The sequence below is a fragment of the Esox lucius genome, chromosome 11, assembly GCF_011004845.1.
Source record: "Esox lucius isolate fEsoLuc1 chromosome 11, fEsoLuc1.pri, whole genome shotgun sequence".
In the NCBI taxonomy this organism is placed as follows: Eukaryota; Metazoa; Chordata; class Actinopteri; order Esociformes; family Esocidae; genus Esox; species Esox lucius.
Window position 1 is genome coordinate 17,095,656 of NC_047579.1, and position 26,422 is coordinate 17,122,077.

The following is a 26,422-nucleotide window of genomic DNA, read 5'->3' on the forward strand; positions in this document are numbered from 1 at the left end:
CAAAAAACATGGTCCGCAGAGAGCTTCCAAAACATCAGAGGGATCTTATTGTTGAAAGATATCAGTCAGGAGAAAGGTACAAAATAATTTCCAAAGTATTAGATATACCATGGAACACAGTAAAGATAGTCATCATCAAGTGGAGAAAATATGGCACAACAGGTATATTATCAAGAATTGGACGTCCCTCCAAAATTGATGAAAAAACAAGAAGAAAACTGGTCAGGGATTCTTCCAAGAGGCCTAGAGCAACATTAAAGAAACTGCAGGAATTTTTGGCAAGTACTGGCTACGTGCTACATGTGACAACAATCTCCCTTATTCTCCATATGAATTGGCTATGGGGTAAGGTGACAAGACTGAAGCCTTTTCTTACAAAGAAAAACATCCAAGCCCAGCTGAAGTTTGCAAAAACAGTCCCTCAAAAGCATGTGGAAAACTGTGTTCTGGTTTGATGAAACCAAGGTTAAACTTTTTGGCCATAATTCCAAATTTTGGCACAAAAACAACACTGCACATCACCCAAAGTACACCATACCCACAATGAAGCATGGTGGTGGCAGCATCTTGCTTTTGGGCTGTTTTTCTTCAGCTGGAACCGGGGCCTTAGTCAAGGTGGAGGGAATTATGAACAGTTCCAAATACCAGGCAATTTTGGCACAGAACCTTCAGGCGTCCATTAGAAAGCTGAAGTGGAAGTTCACCTTTCAGCACAACAACGACCCAAAGCACACATCCAATTCCACAAAAGCATGGCTTCACCAGAAGAAGATTAACGTTTTGGAATGGCCTAACCAGAGCCCAGACCTAAAATCCAATTGAACATCTGTGGGGTGATCTGAAGAGGGCTGTGCACAGGAGATGTCCTCGCAATCTGACGGATTTGGAGCGCTTTTGCAAAGAGTGGGCAAATATTGTCACGTCAAAATGTGCCATGATAATAGACTCAAACCCAAAAAGACTGAGTGCTGTAATAAAATCAAAAGGTGCTTCAACAAAGTATTAGTTTAAGGGTGTGCACACTTATGCAACCAGGTTATTGTTTTTTTCCTCAAAGATTTCAGTTTGTTTTTCAATTAAACTGTTCACGTTATAGGTCACATTAAAGGTGGAAAATGTTCTAACATGACTTATCTTTGTCTCATTCTTTTACATCGCAAGAACCTGGCATTTTAACAGGGGTGTGTAGACTTTTAATATCCACTGTATATTAATTTAGTCACACAGTGTTGTAGTGAGGCATTGCAGGTATCCACTGTTTATCCACATTATTTCAGTAGCCATTGGCCTGACACTCACTGTATTGACCATTGATACGTATCAAAGTTGTTTAGTGGAGTCATATGCTGTTTCAATAAATAAGACATATATAGCTGATTAACTTAAATTCACCTTTTAATCCCAGCTCTGTGCATGGTGGTTGGGAGACACCCACACTTTCCAAAATATACAGAGATGGAAATGTGCACCACAGTCGAGGGTTTTCATATACAGAGATGGAAATGTACACTATTGGGGGGGGGTTTCATAGAGATGTAAATGTCACCACAGTGGAAATGGAACAGACTTTACTTTACAATAAGTTGAATAAATAGTTTCAGTCCTACTTTCCAGGTTTATCAACCATTCAAACCCTTGTTCTTAGTTTAAACCCTCTGATGTCCACAGATCCACCCCTTGTTCTCAGTTTATTATAATCTCTGCTACTCCCATTCTCACACACATAGAAACACACTCACAAACAATATTTTTCCATCTACTGTATATTTTTTGACTTACTACACTGATGATTTTCTATTTAGCAAATTCTAGTGTCATGTATTGTCAATTTTCGTTTTGAAAGTATACACTAAAGTAGAGTTGACAATGATGTGTTCAGCTGAGGGTATTCTAAAGTTATTCTAAACAGTCAATCTATGTCCAGAATGTCAGGTTGTGAAATCACTGAGAGAGGCTGTGCTTCTTTGGTCTCCGCTCTGAAGTCAAACTCCTCACATCTGAAAAAACTGGATCTGAGTAACAACGACCTGAAGGATACGGGAGTGGAGCAGCTTTCTACTTTGCTGAAGGATCCACAATGTAGACTGGAGACCCTGAGGTGAGTAATAATACATAACAACACAACTGACAGCAACAATAAACATGAAAACAAAGAGTGGCAACACAACAAAAGGGGAATACAAATGTCTTCTATTCCCACGTCCACCTGCTCTGAGCTGCCAGCAGGTCCAAGCCTCCATTCCTGGTAAAGACCAAACATCCCAGCAGACCTATAAGGAAACACGCCACAACTAACAGGACCTACATGACAAACAAAAACCTATTCTTACATAACTTTTACATTTTCTGTTAGTCTAAGTATGTCCAACATTCAAACCTTAATGTTAATTTCACTCCTCTGATGTCCTTAGACCCATTCCCGCTATATTGTTTTTATTACACTGTTTCCTTTTGAAGACATGCCTTCATTCTACCATGTTGTCTCATAGGGACTTGAACATCCAAATCTGCCCCATTAACAAAACGGAACAGATTTTACTTAAAAAATAAGTAACTTAATCAAATATTAGTTGCAGTACTACTTTCCAAATTCATCAAGCATTCAAACTGATCTTAATCTGAACCCTCTGATGTCCACAAGTCCCCCTCTATCTCAGTAGATCATTCCTGATACCCCTCTTCTCAAACACACAATATTTGTACATCTACTGTATATTTATTGACAGACAACATTGATGATATACTACAAACCCGTTTCCAAAAAATGTGAACACTTTTGAAATGCTTCACACTTCATGTACTGCAGTGGTTCCCAACCAGGCAGACAAGGCCCACTAGTAGTACTTGCCCTGTCCACAGACCTATTGTGTACAAGACTATTCTGTTGCTAAAGATTTACACTGTGAGCTAAGTGATCACTTGCCTGTTATTGTTATTTATCTCAGACATGATTACAAAGTGATTAAGATAACGTGATAAATATATTTATGCACATTTCGTGACAGACCATTGTCTACATTGCTCTTCTTCAGAATACACAATGTAGCCTCTTAGGGCAATGCTACTTGAACTCTATGTTGTAGCAGCATTTTCTATTTGACACAGCTCGAGGGATAGACCCAAACACAGACACAGGCATGAAGGTCCAACGCTGTTTATTAGAGGGGAGAGGCAAGAGGAGGTCAGGGACAGGCAGAGTTTCGGTACACTATCGATAAGGCTGCAAGGACAGACGGGCATCAGGCAGGAACTCGGTCAGGGACGGCCAGTGTTTCAGCACACGTTTGAGGTGGCTTGAAGGACAGGTAGGCGAAAACAGGCTTGTGGTTGGGAATAGGCAGAAGGTCAGTGCACGGGATCTCTAGAGGTAACACAGAGCAAAAACAGGTAAACTCAAGGACTCTTGGCAAAGACTCAAGACGAACTGGCACAGAAACAAGGGAAGGGCACAGATTAAATACACAGGGGATAATGGGATGACTAGAGACACCTGCCGGGGGCGAACCACAAAGACAGCAGAAGGAGGAAGGAATCAGGGCGTGACAATATTTGCATGTTCAGTGTTGAAGTGGGACTGAAAATGCCACTTTATCCATATAGTTGAGGATGGGTTATTAAAAATTTTGGGCGGTTGCAGGTGAAGAAACAGCTGACCCACCCGCATCCCACTACTGTACAGGGGTTTTATATGGAGGTGTGACATTAAAAACTAAATCATTTAATGGTTATCATGGGATTTGGGAAAACATTTACGATTTTATTGAGCCCAGAGGTGGGACCAAGTCATTGTTTTACCAGTCACAAGTGTTTCTGTCCGCTTTTGATCCATGAACAGAGTCTTTAAACAAACAAGTCAGGGGAGAATCTTTATTTATCAAGAGTCCAAGATGTTGATCTTCCATTGTTCTTACATGTTCTCCAATAATTACATAGTTAACACAGTCCATTATCCTCCAGCACATCCCCTCCAATATTTTGCTGTCTTCCAATCACATAGGTGTATTCTATATCCTAACCTTACATGGCCTAATAGTGTCCCTTTTTAAGTTTCTTGGCTCCACAGCTTATCAGGTTGGGTGGGGCCCCCAGTAGTAGATACCAACTGCTTGCGATATGGTACCTCATATAGCACAAGATAACGAACCACTCCTCTAACAAGAGAATAGAACTAAATATATGCATATCACCAGGTAAAGACAGGCTTCCTCACAATGGTATGTGCCAACCTACAGTCCATGGGTCTATTCATAGAGTCTATGACAGTCACATGGAAAACTCCTATCAGGAGGTATGGACAGGGTGTGTGGGCAGGGTGTGTGGGTAGGGTGTGTGGGTAGGGTGTGTGGGCAGGGTGTGTGGGCAGGGTGTGTGGGGCTCATCAATAATAGTCCCAGCACCACATCCCATCTATTGTCCTTTGCTCAGAGTTAGTCAGTTCATATGCGTTGTGTTAAGTTCCTCATGCCCATATTCAATCACAAGTATCAAATCTTACCATTCAAGTCCCAAGTCAAGTCTGAGTCAAGTCTCAAGTCAAGACCAACAAGTCCAACAAGTCTCAGGTCCTTAACATTGAGTTTTGTCATAATGTGCTCTTCACAAAATGTGATATTCATTACATATTTTAAACAAGAGTAATTGTTAGTATGTTACTTATATGCAAGTTATGAATGTTTAAAAAAAAGGACATACACTCACCTAAAGGATTATTAGGAACACCATACTAATACTGTGTTTGACCCCCTTTCGCCTTCAGAACTGCCTTAATTCTACGTGGCATTGATTCAACAAGGTGCTGAAAGCATTCTTTAGAAATGTTGGCCCATGTTGATAGGATAGCATCTTGCAGTTAATGGAGATTTGTGGGATTCATATCCAGGGCACGAAGCTTCCGTTCCACCACATCCCAAAGATGCTCTATTGGGTTGAGATCTGGTGACTGTGGGGGACATTTCAGTACAGTGAACTCATTGCTATGTTCAAGAAACCAATTTGAAATGATTCGAGCTTTGTGACATGGTGCATTATCCTGCTGGAAGTAGCCATCAGAGGATGGGTACATGGTGGTCATGAAGGGATGGACATGGTCAGAAACAATGCTCAGGTTGGCCGTGGCATTTAAACAATGCCCAGTTGGCACTAAGGGGCCTAAAGTGTGTCAAGAAAACATCCCTCACACCATTACACCACCACCACCAGCCTGCACAGTGGTAACAAGGCATGATGGATCCATGTTCTCATTCAGTTTACGCCAAATTCTGACTCTAACATCTGAATGTCTCAACAAAAATCCAGACTCATCAGACCAGGCAAAAATGTTCCAGTCTTCAACTGTCCAATTTTGGTGAGCTTGTGCAAATTGTAGCCTCTTTTTCCTATTTGTAGTGGGGATGAGTTGTACCCGGTGGGGTCTTCTGCTGTTGTAGCCCATCTGCCTCAAGGTTGTGTGTGTTGTGGCTTCACAAATGCTTTGCTGCATACCTCGGTTGTAACAAGTGGTTATTTCAGTCAAAGTTGCTCTTCTATCAGCTTGAATCAGTCGGCCCATTCTCCTCTGACCTCTAGCATCAACATGGCATTTTCGCCCACAGGACTGCCGCATACTGGATGTTTTTCCCTTTTCACACCATTCTTTGTAAACCCTAGAAATGGTTGTGTGTGAAAATCCCAGTAACTGAGCAGAAATACTCAGACCGGCCCGTCTGGCACCAACAACCATGCCACGCTCAAAATTGCTTAAATCACCTTTCTTTCCCACCTTTCTTTCCCATTCAGACATTCAGGACCACACCCCTAAATGCATTGAAGCAACTGCCATGTGATTGGTTGATTAGATAATTGCATTAATGAGAAATTGAACAGGTGTTCCTAATAATCCTTTAGGTGAGTGTATAAATAAATACAACTTTCCAAATAAAGATACATGTTCAGCCATAAGAAAGACATCAATATGATAAAAACAAAAAAAATATTGTAGTGCTCTCTCTCTCCAGACATACTTAAAATATTTAGTTATCATCATTTATTAAAAGGTACATCAATACAACTGCTACTAAACTTCAAGTAGGCCTATAATGTGAACAACAATCGAGGATCGCTATGGAGCACAATCAGGCGATGTAGGCTTGTTCACAATCGCCCAACCTTCACACACACCCTCTCTGTGTGTGGTTGCAATAGGCTAACGTAAGTCAATGGTTTTAGGTACAGCAGTCAATCAATCAAATTTACTTATAAGGCCCTTTTTATATCAGCAGTTGTCACAAAGTGCTTTTACAAAAACAACCAGCCTTAAACCCCAAGGAGCAAACAACAGTAGTGTTGAATTTCAGGACTTTGGACAGGGACAGCAACAGGCCCCCCAAACCAGGTACTCCGCAGAAAATGCATTGCTCATATCAACAACGATTTATAGTGGAAAAGGAGAATTTAGTGGAGAAGGAGAGCTGACCCTACTCCTCCAGCACAATAATATAGCAGTGTAAGACCTTGGGACTGAGACGGGGGTCCGTTGACACTGTGGCCCTATCCGGGGGAGGACCCAGACAAGGGCCCAACAGGCAGGAAATCAATCTATCCACATTGCCAGGCATCAACCAAAGGCACAGCTACCAACCGCAATCACCCTGAATGAGGGCCGAGTATTGCCAGCAGAGTACAGCCCAATTGCACAAGTGCACAACAGAGAGACAACAATAAGACAGTGACTCCGCCCCCAAAAGGCATTGGAGGGAGGGCATCCCAGTGGCGACGAGAGCCCACCTGGCAAGACAGCAAGGGTGGACAGTACCAAGCCTACTGGTCACCTTCACCCCCCAGGGCTGGGCTACACCTAATTATAAACCGTGCTGTAGAGATTAGTTTTTAGTAGACACTTGAAAGTTTGCACTGAGTTTGCATTTCTAACCTTAATTGGCAGATCATTCCACAGTAGTGGACCTCTATGAGAAAAAGCCCTGCCTCCGGCTGTTTGTTTAGAAATTCTAGGTACAATTAAAAGGCCTGCATCTTGCAATCGTAGGTTACGTGTAGGTATGTATGGCTGGATCATTTCAGCAAGGTAAGTAGGAGCAAGTCCATGTATTGATTTATAGGTTAACAATAAAACCTTAAAATCAGCCCTGATCCTAACAGGCAGCCAGTGTAAGGACTCTAGGGCAGGAGTAATGTGGTAAATTTTTTTTGTTCTAGTTAGGATTCTAGCAGCTGTTTGCAGCACTAATTGAAGTTTATTTATTGATTTGTCAGTATAACCGGAAAGAAGAGCATTGCAGTAATCTAGTCTAGAAGTAACAAAAGCATGGATTCGTTTTTCTGCCTCAGTTTTTGATAGAACGCTTCTGATTTTTTCAATGTTTCGCAGATGAAAATAAGCAACTCTTGAGACATATTTTATATGTTCATCAAAGGAGAGGTCAGGGTCAAGGGTAACGCCAAGATTTCTTTCAGTTTTTTGGGATAAGACCATGCAGCCATCGGGGTTCACAGTGAGGTCTACTAACAAACCTCTTTGTGGTCCTAAAACGAGCATTTCCGTTTTTCTTGAGTTTAATAGCAAGAAGTTCTCTGTCCTCCACTTCCTAATATCTGAAACGCATGCTTCCAAATTAGATAATTTTGGGGCTTCTCCATGCTTCATTGAAATGTATAACTCTGTGTCATCCGCATAATAGTGAAAATATACATTGTGATTTCGGATTACATCACCCAGAGGTAGCATATATAGTGAGAACAATAATGGGCCCAGAACCGAGCCTTGAGGAACACCAAAACATACCTTTGACTTGTCAGAGGATATGCCATCCACACTAACATACTGATATCTTTCAGATAAATAATATTTAAACCAGGCTAGAACATGTTCACATAGCCCAATATGGGTTTCCAGTCTCTCTAAGAGAAGGGAGTTATCAATAGTGTCAAAAGCAGCACTAAGATCAAGAAACAACAGGACGGATGCAGATCCTTTGTTTGAGGCCATTAGAAGGTCATTTGTTACCTTCACGAGTGCAGTCTCAGTACTAAGATGGGATCTGAAACCAGACTGGAGTATTTCATAAATGTTATTTGTCTTTAGGAAGACATACATTTGTTGGGAAACACTTTTTTCTAAGATTTTTGAGAGGAACGGGAGGTTCGATATTGGCCTATAATTGTTTAATATGTCGGGATTCAGATTTGATTTTTTTAGAAGAGGCTTAATTTTCGCTATTTTTAGTGGGTTTGGTACACATCCGGAGGAAAGGGAGCAATTTATTGTGTTCAACATTGCCTGACTTAGCACAGGAAATAGCTCCTTAAATAATTTTGTTGGAATCGGGTCTAGCTGACAGTTTGTGGGTTTAGAACTCATTACAAATTTAGTGAATGTGTCGAGCGATACGGTATCAAAAAATGTAAATGTCCCCATTGACACCTGGTCTGGGAGGTTCAGAGGACATTCTCAGGACAACGGAGATTTTGAGGACCATAACTATTTAAGGCGGAGTCAGTTATTTGTTTCCTAATGATGTCATGGTGCGGTGCCACCGTGCCATACATTTTCAGTTTTCCAACACACACGAACACATCCCAGACTGTCACAGGTTTCCCATCTTTCACACCAGGTCCCAATTGATATTGTTTGTATGTGTTTAAATGTTTTCCCTCTGCTCCCCACATTGTGGATCATTGTTGTCATCGTCAGTGGTTGTCTTCGTTTGTGTTGCCGTTAAACGTGAGTTTCCTTAGAGCTTTGTATACCGTTGTGTTGCTGCTTTAGTCAGCCATTTGCTTTTGTGTGTTTTGTTGTGCTCTGTGTTTGTTTGTTTCTTTAATTAAAAAGAGCTACACCGACTACCTCTGCCTGCACCTGGTTCCTTGCTCCTGCAACACATCACATCATTGTCACAAATGGGGATCTTTTCATCAAAGTAGTTCATGTATTCATTACAGCTAAAGTGAAGACGCACTTCACTTGTTGAGGGTTGCTTTTTTGTTAACTTTGCAACTGTATCAAATATATTTTGGATTGTTTTTGTTCACCTCAATCAGGTTGGAGAAATAAGCTGATCGAGCAGATGTGAGTGATTTTCAGTATTGTAGTGTACTGTTTATCCAGGCTAGTCTGAATACCTCCAACTTGGTGGAGCTCCAATATTCTGGAGGCTTGCTTGAGTGCTCTAGTATTGTCTGTCTACCAGGGAGCAAGTTTCTTGTTGCGTATTTCTTTTGTTTTTAGTGGTGCAAACGTATCTAAAGTATTTCGCAGTGTTGAGTTTAGGTCCTCGATTTGATCGTTTACGGATTTATTTACACTGTCGTTGATGAGCAGTGAGCGAACTTGTAGGAATATCAAGAAATGTATTTGTAGTCCAAGAATTTATAATACGGCTTTTGAAACCCATTGTTTGCGGAGCAAATGGATTTCTTGTTTTAACGGTAAATGTAATAATGTAATTTCTCGTGACAGGACTAAATCTAAGGTGTGATTGTGGCAGTGCATTGGACCTAAAACATTTTGGATTAAACAGATTGAGTCAATTATGGCTTCAAAGGCTTTTGGAAGAGGATCATTGGACTTTTCCATATGAATATTGAAATTGCCAAAAATTAGAATACTATCTGCCATGACTACAAGGTTAGACAATAATTCAGGAAACTCATTGAGGAACATTGTGTATGGCCCTGTAAAACGATTTATCGGCATGGTTAACTTTCATGAGTAAAACTTCAAAATGAAACTCAGTGATATGTTTGAGAGTAAATTTATATTTACTGTCATAAATATTAGCAACACCCCCTCCTTTTCGGGACGCACGAGGGATATGATCACTAGTATAACCAGGAGGAGAGGTGTCACGAATGCGGTGTTGCGGGAGCAAGGAACCAGGTGCAGGCAGAGGTAGTCGGTGTCTCTTTTTAATACAAGAAACAAACAAACACCGAGCACAAAACACACAAAAGCAAATGGCTGACTAAAGCAGCAAAACAACAGTACACAAAGCTCTAAAGAAACGTACGTTTAATGGCAACACAAACGAAGACATCCACTGACTACAACAACAATGATCCACAATGTGGATCCACATTTAGGAGTCCCATTTTGAGACGCAAGGTGGTTTACAGTCATTTTTATTTGTGACCGAGGTTGTTTTTGTTAGAACTACCTTGTTTAACTTTTCTCAGCCTGGAACGAGTCACAGTGGCAAAAGGTCTGCTGTAGAGCTCGTCACCACCCCTAGCTGGGAGGGGGCCAGAGACAATTACTCGATGCCGACACATCTTTCTAGGTAGTTTACACACTGATGCTATGTTCTGCTTCTTACCTCTGACTGTTTCATCCTAACGTTGTTGGTTCCAAACCTGAATAACAATATCTCTGTACTCTCTATACTTGCCAGTTTAAGACTTCGCTAGCACCAGCCCCAGATTTGCGGCTATGTCGGTGGCTCTGCCCCCCGGTAAACAGTGTATGATCGCCGGCTGATTCTTTAGTCTAATACTGCGTGTAATGGAATCGCCGATGACTAAAGTTTTTAGTTTTTCAAGGCCACCGGTAGAACATGCCTGCCGATCATTCCCCTCCAAAGACGGCTTGGGCCTTGACTCCGACTCCAGTGAGGAAAACCTGTTCAAAGACTCAGTTGGATTTAGCAACAATTCAGGTTTATCTGGTCGACGGCATTTCTTCCCAGTGACCAAGAGAAAGTTCTTGCCCAGATGCAGGAGTTGTGCCGGGGGGCTAATAAGACTATTGTTTCTACCTGGTGGCACTGACAGAGTTTCTCATTTCTACACTAACATAAACCTTGCCTGACATTTGCGTCAGAAGCCGAGCATCTAACTCTGCTATCTTTAACTGAAGACGAAAGTTGTCCTCCGTGTTGGTGCTACAACAATTACAGTGATAAGGCATTGTAATGATACTTAGCGTCGGGTGTTCAGGGATGAGTAGTTCTGTTAATTATGTCCAAAAAGAGTCCCGGTGTAGTAAAGTTGGGTAAGAGGTCAACAGATAAAAAATATTGCGTTAGTTAAAATAGAATTTTGACCAATTAGTTTATATAGAGTAAATTCGAAAAAGTTTGGCAGGTAGCCAGGTAGGTAACAGCAGGCAGCGTACAGCAGTAATGTCAGACAGGATTTAGTCTTCCTACTGATTAGCCAGTTGTAGCTCAATCTTGGGTGCAATAATCACGTTCCCGCACTGACTGACTGTGGAGGCTCATTGATTTGACGTCACGTAAGCTTACACGAGGAAAGCAATACAGCTGTTGGATATATTAGCCATGACTTACCGTTATTTGTGCAGTTTCAAATGTCGAAGTTGGAAATTGTTTCACCTTCTTCTGTAATTTTCTCCCCGCAAGTTGCAATCTGTTTTTTGTTGACTACAGTGTTTTTCTATAAAATGTTTTGGGTATCAGCCTTCCAAGGGCTCCGTCTTGAATTCACCTGCTGACGTTCTTCTGCACTACCACGCGCAACTTTTTCTCCACTGGCACAATTTGATTGACTGCTGTCGGATTCAAACTGTAATCCGTTAAATGAAAATGTATGTGCTGCACACTTTTTAATTAGCATAATTTTTTACATTAGTGCTTGGGGAGGGTTTCAAGTCCAACAAAGTCACAAAGCATTGGTGTTAAAGTCAAAGTAAAGTATTTTTTGTTTTTTTCAAGTCAAGTCTAAAGTCATCATATTTGTGACTGGAGTCTGACTTGAGTGCCCACCTCTGATTGAGCCCCACTCAAGGAAGACTTTAGGGGCAGAAGGATCTTGTGAAATCGTAGACTTTGTAAATGTAGGTAGTTTGTGACCTAATGATCAACTCTGTGCAGGCTGTCAGGCTGTCTGGTCACTGAGGAAGGCTGTGCTTCTCTGGTCTCAGCTCTGAAGTCAAACCCCTCACATCTGAAAGAACTGGATCTGAGCTACAATCACCCAGGAGACTCAGGAGTCAGACTGCTCTCTGCTTTACTGGAGGATCCACACTGGAGACTGGAGAAACTCAAGTAAGTCCTGTATATATTTTCTATATCAGTAATATGGAATTAATTTGTCATGTTGTTTTGCATTATGTAATATGTGTCAAATATAGACCTGCCTACCTGTACTCATTTTGTGTAGCATGAACACAGTTTCAAAGTCAAAGTACGGTGACATTATATCAACCTGGATAATTGTGAATTTGAGGAAAACATTATTTATTCATTATAATTATTTAAATATGACTGCACCATAAATGTTAAGATTGTTCAGACATCACCTGGTCTGTCTTTGTTTTCACACCATCAATGTTTCTACTACTTAACGTGTATCTGTGCCGGCTATTTATAGTGAATACATACGATCTCTGCAATGGTACTTGGTGGAGCACATTGACTAGCAAGGAAACCTGCAATGTGGTGGTAGTTAGTTCAGTGTGGTGGTAGTTAATGTGTTTGACAACTAGAAAAAGTTGTTGACTATTTGATTAATTGTGAAATAAAATCCATATTGACTCCTTAGTTTCACAGTTTGATTGCTCCGCAATATTACATTGTGTCAATTAGTGCTTACAAAATTGCTTACAGCTGACATATCACCATGTATATCCTGATAACTGTTAAAAGACATTGAAGGATAGATACACATCCATGCTCACCAGTTTTTAAATCATTAATGTCAATAACCAATTAAACATACCGTAGGGAGAACAAGTATTTTTTACACTGTCGATTTTGCAGGTTTTTCTTACTTACAAAGCATGTAGAGGTCTGTAATTTTTATCATAGGTACACTTCAGCTGTGAGACACGGAATCTAAAACAGAAATCCAGAAAATCACATGGTATGATTTTTAAATAATTTATTTGCATTTTTATTGCATACGTTTTTGATCACCTACCAACCAGTAAGAATTCCAGCTCTCACAGACCTGTTAGTTTTTCTTTGAGAAAACCTCCTGTTCTCCAATCATTACCTGTATTAACTGCACCTGTTTGAACTTGTTACCTGTATAAAAGACACCTGTCCACACACTCAATCAAACAGACTCCAACCTCTCCACAATGGCCAAGACCACAGAGCTGTGTAAGGACATCAGGGTTAAAATTGTAGACCTGCACAAGGTAGGGGTGGCCTACAGGACAATAGGCAAGCAGCTTGGTGAGAAGGCAACAACTGTTGGTGCAATTATTAGAAAATGGAAGAAGTTCAAGATGATGGTCAATCTCCTTTGGTCTGGGGCTCCATGCAAGATCTCACCTCATGGGGCATCAATGATCATGAGGAAGGTGAGAGATCAGCCCAGAACTACACGCCAGGACCTGGTCAATGACCTGAACAGAGCTGAGACCACAGTCTCAAAGAAAACCATTATTAACACACTACACCATCATGGATTAAAATCCTGCAGAGCACGCAAGGTCCCACTGCTCAAGCCAGCACATGTCCAGGCCCATCTGAAGTTTGCCAATGAGAAAATAACAATGAAAATAATGTTTAACTTTTTGAATGAGATCAATGCTGTTTATAGTTCTTTGAATAAATTGTTTTATTTTGCCTATCTTATGACACTCATGCTTTAATAATACAAAACAGTAGAACAGATTCATAGCTGAAAATGCCAGCTGGAAAGACAAGAAGAACATTGGATACGAACAGATGAATTTAATTTCCCTTCAGAAAGCACACACCTAACCACTGTGCCACAAAGTCATGTAGCATACTGAGGAAAAGACATCTATCTCAACGTCAAACATGTGATATTTATTCCTGATCAGCACACTCACTGTGCAGTGAGTTTAAAAGCCTAGAGAGAATTAAGTTTTTCGGCAAATTTGACGAAAGCCTTGAATACTTCAGAAAGCCTTGATTTCCCATCACTACCCAATAATACCAAGGATGTAAATGTATTTACTGTCACGATGGTAGATATGGAGACGGAGGCAAGCGCAGAAGTTCGAGGGTTTCCCCCTTTTATTAAACAAAAATAATGAATCAACTAAACTGAGTGCCGGGCACTACGATAAGTCCCAAAAGTCCAATGGGGCAGGCGCACAGGCGCACAGGCGCACAGGCGCACAGGCGCACAGGCGCACAGGCGCACAGGCGCACAGGCGCACAGGCGCACAGGCGCACAGGCGCACAGGCGCACAGGCGCACAGGCGCACAGGCGCACAGGCGCACAGGCGCACAGGCGCACAGGCGCACAGGCGCACAGGCGCACAGGCGCACAGGCGCACAGGCGCACAGGCGCACAGGCGCACACACAATCACCAACAATGACGAGGGGAAAAGGGCTGAACTAAATACACTGAGAAACGAGGAGAACAGAAACAGGTGGGGGCTAAACACAGGTGAACTGAATATACCGATTAACAGAAACAAGAACAGGAAAGACCATACAAGGACAAGACAAGGACACACAGAAAACACGAAGCGGAATGGTCCCTTCCGGAAGGGGCCATTACAGTACCCCCCCCCCCAAAGGCGCGGACACCCGGACGCGCCCACACCCCCAAAAGGGGGGACGACGGGCAGGGCACCAAGGCGGAGGCTCGGCCCCAGGACGGGGACCAGGGACTGGAACCGAAGGGAGCCCCCTAGCAGAGCCCTGATCCGGCGGCCCCAAGGAACCAGGATCCCCAGCCGGGACAGCCGGTGGCGGGTCGGGAGCCTGAGGCGGGCCGGGACCAGGGGGAGCCTGAGGCGGGCCGGGACCAGGGGGAGCCTGAGGCGGGCCGGCGGAGTGTCGGGAGCCGGGGAGGCCGGCGGAGTGTCGGGAGGACCGGCAGCCGGGGGAGCAGGCGAAAGTCTGGGACTCGGCTGAGGGTCAGGAGCTGGCTGAGGGGCGAGGGTCAGGAGAGCCGGCGGGGGGGGCGGGAGCCAGGAGAGCCGGCGGGGGGGGCGGGAGCCAGGAGGGCCGGCGGAGGGGCGGGAGCCAGGAGGGCCGGCGGAGGGGCGGGAGCCAGGAGGGCCGGCGGAGGGGCGGGAGCCAGGAGGGCCGGCGGGGGAGCCGGTTGAGGAGCGGGGGCCGGCGGGGGAGCCGGCGGAGGAGCCGGGAGCCGGGGAGGCCGGCGGAGTGTCGGGAGCCGGGGGAGGACCGGCAGCCGGGGGAGGACCGGCAGCCGGGGGAGGACCGGCAGCCGGGGGAGCAGGCGAAAGTCTGGGACTCGGCTGAGGGTCAGGAGAGCCGGCGGGGGGGCGGGAGCCAGGAGGGACGGCGGAGGGGCAGGGGCCGGCGGGGGAGCCGGCTGAGGAGCGGGAGCCAGGAGGGCCGGCGGAGGGGCGGGAGCCAGGAGGGCCGGCGGAGGGGCGGGAGCCAGGAGGGCCGGCGGAGGGGCGGGAGCCAGGAGGGCCGGCGGAGGGGCGGGAGCCAGGAAGGCCGGCGGAGGGGCGGGAGCCAGGAGGGCCGGCGGAGGGGCGGGAGCCAGGAGGGCCGGCGGAGGGGCGGGAGCCGGCAGGGGGAGCCGGCGGGGGCCGGCAGGGGGAGCCGGCGGGGGCCGGCGGGGGCCGGCAGGGGGGGCCGCGGGATGAGGTGGCGGGATGAGGTGGCGGCTCCGGGGCAGGAGAGGGCGCCGCGGGATGAGGTGGCGGCTCCGGGGCAGGAGAGGGCGCCGCGGGATGAGGTGGCGGCGGCATCCGGGCAGGAGAGGGTGCCACGGGATGAGGCCGCCAGTCACCGGCGGGCTTGGGCCACCAATCCTCCTGGGGCGGCTCGGGCGGACACTGGCGGACACGGGGCAGCCGGGGGCGCTGGCGGACACGGGGCAGCCGGGGGCGCTGGCGGACACGGGGCAGCCGGGGGCGCTGGCTGCCTCTCCAGGGCAGCAGGGGGCGCTTTAAGGCCAAACTCTTCTTCCAGGAGCCCGAGGAACACTTCAGCGGACACACACGGGATGTCCCCTCGGTCCCATAGCTCTCCTGCCCACTCGAGTGCCCGACCGGTGAGCAGGGAGAGCACCAAGGGCTCAAAGCCGGTGGCGAGACAGATCTTGTTGCCCTGAAGATACTGAAAGACCTGCTCTAAAAAGGGGAGTAACCGTTCAGGGGAGCCGTTGTACCTGTCGGGCATGGGTGTGTCCACTACGGATGAAGGAGCAGGGAGTGGGACGGCAACAGGCCGCGGAACAGGAGCAGGGGCCGGGGCAGATAGCGGAGCTGGAGCAGGGACCGGGGCAGGTAGCGGGACTGGAGCAGGGACCGGGGCAGGCCGCGGGACAGGAGGAGGGACCGGGGCTGGCCGCGGGACAGGAGCACACACAATGACCAACAATGACGCGGAGAAAAGGGCTGAACTAAATACACTGAGAAACGAGGAGAACAGAAACAGGTGGGGGCTAAACACAGGTGAACTGAATATACCGATTAACAGAAACAAGAACAGGAAAGACCATACAAGGACAAGACAAGGGGACACAGAAAACACGAAGCGGAATGGTCCCTTCCGGAAGGGGCCATTACATTTACATTATTATTGATCAGGACATTGAACTAAATTTTCAGATCAAGGCTTGCTTTGAAATTTCAACCCATTCTAATCCATGTGAAAGGGCCGCGGCTTGCATCAGTGTAATACCACGTTATTGATGATGTCCGAAGCCTCGTTTGATCACGTGGTTTTTCCAAAGCCTCTTTGGAAAATCTAGGATTCTATGGTTTTTTGGTGCCATTTGGACTTTCGAAGAGCAACCGCTACTGGTCACCTTATTTAGTCATTTATTTCAAAAAGTTGTCCAGCAAAGGCACAGTTGGTAGGGTTGCTGACTCCTAATTTCTTAATTGTTGTGGTGCGAGATCATGTTTATTGTATCGTATTGTATAATAATTTGTTTTATTTTGTGTCTTATGACACACTTGCCTCATTAATACAAAACATTAGAACGGATGCAGAGTTGAAAAATGGAAAGGCAAGAACATGGGATACAAACCGGGCATTACAATTTCCCTTTGGAAAGTGCATGCCTAACCACAGCGCTACGAAGTCAAGTTGGATAATGTGGAAAAGACGTCTATTATCATTCAACATTGGAAATGTATTCTTGACCAACAGGTGACACCACTTGTTCAGTGAGTTTCAAAGCCTCGAGAAATCGAACCTATCACGTAATTTTAACACTTCTGATCATCACTCAAAACCTTCCTTTGCGACTGTTCCTCACTCAAAATCTTCCTTTACGAAAAAGGTGCAGTGGTCTCTTAATTTTTTCCGGATCTGTAAATTTACAGTTGTGCTCAAAAGTTTGCATACCCTTGGAGAATTGGTCGTATATGTAACATTTGTAAAGTAAACACGAGTGAGCAAAACACATTTATTTCTAATGGGATTTATATTCAACTATAGGTTATATCAGAATGGCACAATCATAAAACAAAACATGGCAACAAAGAAAAAGACAAAAGTCTGCATACCCTTAGTTCTTAATACTTTGTATTGCCCCCTTTAGCATCAATGACAGCGTGCAGTCTTTTGTAATAGTTGTCTATGAGGCCCCAAAACCACCTGTCCATTCGTCTTGGCAAAATGCCTCCAGGTCATGCAAAGTCTTTGGTCTACTTGCATGAACCGCACATTTGAGATCTCCTCAGAGTTTAATTATATTATGGTCAGGAGACTGTGATGGCCACTCCAGAACCTTCACCTTTTTCTGCTGTAACCACTGGAGGGTCAACTTGGCCTTGTGCTTAGGGTCATTGTCGTGCTGGAAAGTCTAAGAGCGTTCCATGCGCAGCTTTCGTGCAGAAGAATCCAAATTGTCTGTCAGTATTTTCGGATAAAATGCTGCATTCATCTTGCCATCCATTTTCTCAAGATTCCCCGTGCCTTTTGACCTCACACACCCCCCAAAACATCAGTGAGCCACCACCATGCTTCACAGTGGGGAATGTATTATTTTCACTACAGGCCTTGTTGACCCCTCTCCAAACATAGCGCTCATGGTTGTGACCATAAAACTCTATTTTGGTCTCGTCACACCAAATTACAGTGTGCCAGAAGCTGTGAGGCATATTGTCAGGCATATTGTTACCGGGGTTTTTTTCTGGTTTTGGTGCAGTAAAGGCTTGTATTGTGCTCCTTGGAAAAAAAAAAACACTGTCTTTTTCCAGAGCCAACCTTATTGCTCCTGAGGCTACCTGTGGGTTTTTCTTTGTATCACTAACAATTCTCCCGGCAGTTTTGGCTGATATCTTTCTTGGTCTATCTGACCTTGCCTTGGTATCAAGAGATCGCTGAATTTTCCACTTCTTAATAAGTGATTGAACAGTACTGACTGGCATTTCCAAAGCTTTTGATATATTTTTATATCCTTTTCCATATTTATTTATATTTCTTTTATATTTAATCTTTACGTTCCATTACCTTGTTACGCAGGTCTTTTGACAGTTCTTTTCTTATCCCCATGGCTCAGTATCTAGCCTGCTCAGTGCATCCACGTGAGAGCTAACAAACTAATTGACTATTTATACACAGACACTAATTGCACTTTAAAAAGTCATAAAGTCACAGGTGTGTGAAATTAACCTGTAATTGCCGTTTTAACCTGTGTGTGTCACCTTGTGTGTCTGTAACATGGCCAAACATTCAAGGGTATGTTAACATTTGATCAGGGCCATTTGGGTGATTTCTGTTATCATTATGATTTAAAAGGACCCAAAAAACTATGTGATGATAAAGGGCTTTATATGATTTATGACTATCCTTAAATTAAAGACCGTTTTTTTTTGGCATGATTAGTCATATTTTCAAAATCATTGCCAAAATTTCACAATTTCTGCCAGAGTATGCAAACTTATGGGCAAAACAGTAAGTTATGGATAAATGATGAATATGGGCTTAAAGTGCAATCTATCTGATTTTTACAGGGTTTTTACATCCAAATTGGAGGAAGGGTTTAGGAATCACAGCTCTTTAATATGTAGCCCCCTCTTTTTCAAGGGACCAAATGTTTTTGGACATTTGTCTCAAAAGCTGGTTCGTAGCCAGGTGCGGGCTATTCTTTCATTATTGTCATTATCATTTAAGCAGGTAAAAGTTTTGGAGTTGATTCCATGTGTGGCATTCATATTTGAAAGCTGTTGCTGTGATCGACACTGTCGATATGCTATCTCTGCTACCTCTGGGCCAAATTCTACAAAACAACATTAACCACCACAACTACCACAGCAATGATACTCAAATATATATGGCTCTCAAACCGTATGACAACAGCTCAATAGACTCATTGTCACTGAGATTATTGTGTTTGGCAACAAAAATAAAATAACTAGTATTAGTACAGAGCTGGATACTCGGGCCCTAAAAACCAGGGACCAAGTGCGTAATCTTGGTGTTCTGATTGACCTCACAGTCATATCAAAACAGCATTCTACCATCTTAAAAATATAGCAAGGATTAAGGGCCTGGTGTCCCAAAAAGACCAAGAGAAACTCATCCATGTAGGGTTGACTACTGTAATGGCCTCTTAACTGGACTCCCCAAAAAGACTAAAACAGCTGCAACTCGTTCAGAATGCTGTTGCTAGAATGTTAACCAGGGCCAAAAGAACAGAGCACATCACTCCGGTTCTTAACTGGCTTCCAGTGGTGCTTTTAGTGTATGAATCACTGAATGGTTTAGGCCCCGAATACATTTCTGATATGTTTGAAGAATATAAACCGAGCAGGGCTCTTACATCCATTAACTCATGTCTGCTAGTAGAGCCCAGAGTCCAAACTAAACATGGTGCAGCTGCGTTTAGCAGTTATGCTGCACAAAACTGGAATAAACTACCAGAAGATCTTAGACATTCACCAAACGTATCCATTTTTTAATCCAGGTTAAAAACACTTTTCCTATCACATGCCTATGACTGAGCACTTAAACTTAAACGCACTGTTTAGCCTTATAGCTTTTATAGCTTCCTATGTTTTTATCATGTTTTTATTCTGTTTCTATTTTCTTATTCTATGTTTGCTTATTATGCTGTTAGTTTATGATGTATTTTATATTTCTCTCTTTGATCTATTTTGTTATTACATTTATATTTTGCTATCTTTTACCAATCGTAATGCAAGTTCTGGTGCTATTAGAGGAATAACCTCTGCGTAAATACAACAATCTGCTGATGACGGATAATGCAAGTTCTTGTGCTGCTGTTTAGACATCAATGTAGGATATTTTCTCACAAAAGAATTGATGAGTTTGTCCAAGCTCTGGAGTGCGAGGGTTGAGATACCAGAATTGTAACAATCTGACTTTTTTAATTCTATTGCATTTTATTTATTTTTTTTTCACTTTAAAACACATTGAATTGCTTCTTTGTATGAATTGTGCAAATAAAATGAACTTGCATGTCAACAGTTTGGTACATTTTGAGATACAAAGAACACACTGGTGTGTTCTGCAATAAAGAAAGGCCTGGATGTCCATGGAAGACAAGAGTGGTGGATGATCATAGAATATTTTCCATGGTAAAGAAAAACCCCTTCACAACATCCAGCCAAGTGAAAAACATCACTTGGCTGGAATCATAAGCCTCAAGAATAGAAAGGCCTGATTAGACTTTGCCAAAGAAACTTCTAAAATAGCCAGCCCAGTTCTGGAACAGCATTTTTGGGACAGATGAAACTAAGATCAACCTGTACCAGAATGAGGGGAAGAAAAAAGTATGGAGAATGCTTGGCTCATGATCCGAAGCACATCTGTAAAACACGGTGGAGGCAGTGTGATGGCATGGGCATGCATGGCTTCCAATGGCACTAGGTCACAAGTGTTTATTGATGATGTGACAGAAGCAGCATATAGGAATATATTGTCTGTGAAATTGATTGGACGGCGCTTCACTTTACAGGTTGACAATGACCCAAAACATACTGCGAAAGCAACCATGGAGTTTTTTAAGGCAAAGAAGTGGAATATTCTGCATTGGCCGAGTCAATCACCTGATCTCAGCCCAATCAAGCATGCATTTCACTATCGGAAGACAAAACTTAAGGCAGAAAGACCCACAAACAAAGCAACTGAAAGCAGTAAAGGCTTGGCAAAGCATCACAAAGGAGGAAACCTTGGTGATGTCCATGCCTTCTAGACTTCAAACTTAAAGCAGTCATTGCCTGTAAAGGATTTTCGAGAAAGTATTTAAATGAAGATGTTATTTATGACTATGTTAATTGGTCCAGTGAAATTTGAATGTGTATACAAATGGTTGCAATTCCTTAATGCTTCGATACAATATTTTTGTTCCACCTTTTGAATTAAAACTGAATGTCTGCTCTTCAATTACATCTCGGTGTGTGTGTGTGTCGTATGTGATGGGAGAGTGGGTTGTGTGGTGTGTGTTTGGGTGTGTGTGGGAGGAGGGGAGGTGTTTTGTGTGTGTGTGTGTGTGTAGGTGATAAAATTGTGAGTGTGTGTGTGTGTAAGACGTTGTGTGTCACTGAATGACAGTCTGGTCCTCTGCTTCTTCCACAGTATGGATCATGGTGGAGAGTGGAGGTTGACATCAGGAATGAAGAGATGTATGTTGTTTATTATACAGAACACATATACAGCTAGTGAATAAATATCTCTGTGTGTTTCTGCAAGTTTGTTTCATGTTTGTGTATATAATGAATGATGATGATGTGTAATATTGTGTCTTTGTTTCATCCATCAGATGTCTGTGATCTCACACTGGACCTAAACACAGTACACAGAAACCTCTCTCTGTCTGAGGAGAACAGAAAGGTGACAAGGAGGGAAGAGGAGCAGCCATATCCTGATCACCCAGAGAGATTTGAGCACAGGTCACAGGTGTTGTGTAGAGAGGGTCTGTCTGGACGCTGTTACTGGGAGGTAGAGTGGAGTGGGAAATGGGCTCGGATAGGAGTAACATATAAAGGAATCAACAGGACAGGATGGGGTGATGACTGTTGGCTTGGACACAATGACAAGTCCTGGAGTCTGAACTGTGATGGTAACAGTTACTCTGTCCTCCACAATAACCAGAAAACTGTCCTACCTGTCACCTCTTCAGACTCCCACAGAGTAGGAGTGTATCTGGAATGGCAAGCCGCCACCCTGTCCTTCTACAAGGTCTGCCCTAATACACTGATCCACCTGCACACATTCAACACCACATTCACTGAGCCCCTCTATCCAGGGTTTTATGTTTATGTTGGCTCCTCAGTGTCTCTGTGTCAGATGGTCCCTGTGTCAAACACAACATGATGTTTCATTCTAATCATGGTCATGTTCAGTAGGACACACCGTTGTAAAACACTGAGAATGAATTACCATAGCCAGTTCAGAGCTGATTGGTCATTGATTAACTAATTGTAATTGTCAGGTTACTCACTCTGTCTGGCGTGTTGATGGTCTTACTAACATGCAGGTGTGAACCCACCGCCCCTGTCTCCACCTGTTACCCACCCACCGCCCCTGTCTCCACCTGTTACCCACCCACCGCCCCTGTCTCCACCTGTTACCCACCCACCGCCCCTGTCTCCACCTGTTACCCACTCACCGCCCCTGTCTCCACCTGTTACCCACCCACCGCCCCTGTCTCCACCTGTTACCAACCCACCGCCCCTGTCTCCACCTGTTACCCACCACCGCCCCTGTCTCCACCTGTTACCCACCCACCGCCCCTGTCTCCACCTGTTACCCACCCACCGCCCCTGTCTCCACCTGTTACCCACCCACCTCCCCTGTCTCCACCTGTTACCCACCCACCACCCCTGCCTCCACCTGTTACCCACCCACCACCCCTGCCTCCACCTGTTACCCACTCACCGCCCCTGTCTCCACCTGTTACCCACCCACCGCCCCTGTCTCCACCTGTTACCCACTCACCGCCCCTGTCTCCACCTGTTACCCACCCACCGCCCCTGTCTCCACCTGTTACCCACTCACCGCCCCTGTCTCCACCTGTTACCCACTCACCGCCCCTGTCTCCACCTGTTACCCACCCACCGCCCCTGTCTCCACCTGTTACCCACTCACCGCCCCTGTCTCCACCTGTTACCCACTCACCGCCCCTGTCTCCACCTGTTACCCACCCACCGCCCCTGTCTCCACCTGTTACCCACCCACCGCCCCTGTCTCCACCTGTTACCCACCCACCGCCCCTGTCTCCACCTGTTACCCACCCACCGCCCCTGCCTCCACCTGTTACCCACGCACCACCCCTGCCTCAACCTGTTTGGGTTTGTATTCTTTCAATTGGGGGATATTGGTAGTGCTACCTTGCACATTGTCTAAAGGGATCATTACTGTGGTTTAATATTGTTATTAGTAGTATTGTATTCATGATCATGTGATGGCAGTGATTTACACCAGAGGAACAGAATCTAATGCCAAAACATGTACAAATGGTTCATAAATGGTGATTAATGGTTCAACTAATATGTGTTGTTTTCTGGCTGAATTCTAATAGTGAGTAAATAAATACTTGAGATTTCTCTCAAGAAACATAATAGCATTTTGTTAAGATATTTGCCCAATATACACAGCTAAAAAATTAAGGGAACACAATCATCACAGTTTACCACCAAGTCATTGAAACTTCAGGGATATCAATCTGTCCAGTTAGGAAGCATAAGTGATTGTGAATCAGTGTCGCCTGTTTTGGTGCAAATGAAAGTGACAACAGGTGCACTGGAGATGCAACAGCAAGACAACCCCCAAAAAGGTGGTGTCCACAGACAATTGCTTGTTTTTTTGCAGGTCCACCTCACTGATTCTTTTCTAGTTTTGCGGTTTTATAGAGTGCTTGTCACTGCTGGTAGCACTAAGCAGGTTCCTGCAATCAATTAATCAGTCAATTACATTTATTTATAAAGCCCTTTTTACGTCAGCAGTTGTCACAAAAACACCCAGCTTGAAACCCCAAGGAGCAAGCAACAACAGTGTTGAAACACAGTGGCTAGGAAAAACTCCCTAAAAGGGCCAAAGTTTTGTTATAAATGGACTGTTTTAGACCAGGCCTGAATTTGCTTTAGACTGTTCAAGGGATGCCACGGATAGAAGAAGACCTGTTCTTAGAAGTGGTTATAGCCAAAACCGAGGTGCCAGGCCTCAAACCTATTTTATCTATGACCCAACTACAGATGGCTCCAAGGTGAAGTTTCCTGTGTCTCCTCTGTTTTTTCCATTTGGGCAGGACAGAGACCAGGGATAGCACAGATCAGGAGGTCTGTTAACTCTGACCTAGAACTATGGTTGCCATGACAGTGTAGGGTTCTGTCTTGTTTTCCTATTAGTATGACAATTTGTCTTTGTATGTATCTTATAGCATTAGATTTTTTTTCCCCAAATATTTTGGGGAGCTGACAAGGAGGTATATAAAGAGGTGAAAGCAATAATGTATGATCAGAACAATTGTTATGACACTTCTCTGTTGGTCTTTGTACTTATATTCTGTTTTGTAAAAACAATTGTTCCCGTGGATCCATGTAATTAAACTGAAATAATCAACTGTTATACGAATGACTGTCGATAATAAATAAAGTACTATTGCCCTCACCAGAATCAAACCTGGGTGTCCCGCGTGACAAGCACTGTCTTTAACCATTACGCCACTACATGCTTACCTAGTGGCTTTACCAGTATCTATGGTATGGCGTTTGCCCCTGGCCGTTTTAGGAGGGTATTAGCCATTAATAGGCTTTAGTAGTGAGTAAATATATAATATGATTATTACCAATGCAATTAGAGTAGCAGTTGCATAACGCAACTCTCCTGCTTCCACCAACTGAACTCACACTGCAAAACAGGTACGATCCACTGACTCTGAACGAAATCTGTGTAAATGAACCTAGGGAAGCTAAACACAACACTAGCATTATGGCTAAACAAAATCCAAGAAATAGCCCTAAAACCACTGATAGGACGAGGGAAAGAAGAAAGTTTGCTAACTCCACATCTGATTAGCTAGATACTACCTTGATTGGGGGTGACATAACCAAGCATATCAGAATGGCAAAGACTGAAAACCTAACCATGACTGCTTTAGACCTGATGGTGTTCATCCAAACATGGGATGCCCGGCTGCTTGGTGCCAATCTGCGTCAGGCTCTTGGAATGCCATTTCCAAACAAGATAAACATGAAGGACAGTACTCAAAGGCAGAGTATCCAACCTCCCTCTCCTGACCCTATAACTAAAATCACCCAATGCTTCCACAAGTTGTCCTTGTCCCAAACGGGGGCACAACAACTCCTCCCCCCCCACCCCCTCCACCACAATCTCCAATCAAACAATGCTCTTTCCAAGAGAGACCATAACACACAAAGACAGGGGAAGCAGAGGGAACATACATACTGGGGGGAATGATGAGGATGAGAACCAGGTGCGCTAAACAAGACAACAGGTGAAATGCATGAATGAGATGGACGGTGGTGTCGGAAGACCGGTGACGTCGAATGCTGGAGCCTGCCTGCTGCAGGGGGAGGTGAGGCAGCAGAGGGCGCAGTCGTCACAGGGAGCTAGTTCTAACCAAAGAGAACAGCTCATCTTTCCCTATGTCCAACAACCTTGCCCTTAATTTCCACAAATCATAGAATATACTCTGTGATGTGCTTCGGGTCCCTGCTATTGTGAAAATAGCAATGCTGACTGTTTTGAGTACAAGCTAGGATCCAGTATCTCTGATCCTGTGTCGATTAAAAGTAGAAGGAACCGTGAGCATGCAACCCTTAAAGTAAACTGGTCTAATCTGTTAACTGTAACACATCAACCCACTAGTCCAGGAACCCCTAATATATCTATTAAGCTGGCTTTACTTAATATCAGATCTCTCGCCAACAAATCATTCTTGGTAAATTACATTATAATATCCTACAACCTAGATTTTATGTTTCTCACTGAAATATGGCAAACAGAAGATTTTAGTGCCACAATTCTAAAGGAGACAGCACCTGAAAAATGTGGCTATATGAATACGTGTCGAAATAGTAGGAAAGGAGGAGGAGTGGCTGCCCTATTCAAAGATACATTCCAATACAAAGAAAATACACTAGGTAATGTTATTTATTTTGAATACCTCCGTTTTACATTGATGGTTACCCCCAAAATGTTGTTTTTAACCATTTACAGACCTCCACGATATTCTGCAAATTTTATTGATGATTTTGCTGAACTACTCTCTGTTATATCAGTTGATTATAACTTGTTTATTATAACAGGGGATTTGTCACACTCAAGGCCTCATTCTAGATCTGGTTATCTCTAAAGGTCTCAATATTTCCTCTGTCATGGTTAAAGACTTGGCCCTGTCTGATCATTTCTATGTCTTTTTTGAATCTCTTATCATCCCGAATGTTCCAGTAAACTCTGTTTCTGTTAAGAAAAGGTACATTAATGAGAGTACCAATGCTCAGTTTATGGAAGCCATAGCTATCTCTCCAACAATAAATGCTGAGTCAGTTGATGTACTTCTGGATCATTTTAATGCCAAAATATTGAATGTCATGGATCGTGTTGCACCGGTGAAAGG

The 26,422-nt window shown here is 44.1% G+C and overlaps 2 protein-coding genes across 3 annotated transcripts in view; both read left to right on the forward strand.

Annotated features, from left to right (window-relative positions):
- The window catches only part of LOC105012862 (protein NLRC3-like), a 133,037-nt gene that overhangs the window by 63,259 nt on the left and 43,356 nt on the right, over positions 1-26,422 (forward strand). The gene's annotated exons all lie outside the window — the stretch shown is intronic.
- Positions 1,917-24,581, forward strand: LOC114835755 (stonustoxin subunit beta-like). The gene is made up of 5 exons (XM_034294948.1): positions 1,917-2,098; positions 11,823-11,996; positions 21,418-21,464; positions 21,602-22,114; positions 24,571-24,581. The coding sequence occupies exons 1-5, from the start codon at positions 1,917-1,919 to the stop codon at positions 24,579-24,581; spliced, it is 927 nt and encodes a 308-aa protein (XP_034150839.1).

Bases quoted from the DNA above. Each gene is read 5' to 3' on its own strand.
- LOC114835755 (XM_034294948.1), top strand. From the start codon at position 1,917: ATGTCCAGAATGTCAGGTTGTGAAATCACTGAGAGAGGCTGTGCTTCT. The intron at 2,099-11,822 runs GTGAGTAATAAT...AACTCTGTGCAG, and splicing joins TGTAGACTGGAGACCCTGAG to GCTGTCAGGCTGTCTGGTCA. The intron at 11,997-21,417 runs GTAAGTCCTGTA...CTTCTTCCACAG, and splicing joins TGGAGACTGGAGAAACTCAA to TATGGATCATGGTGGAGAGT.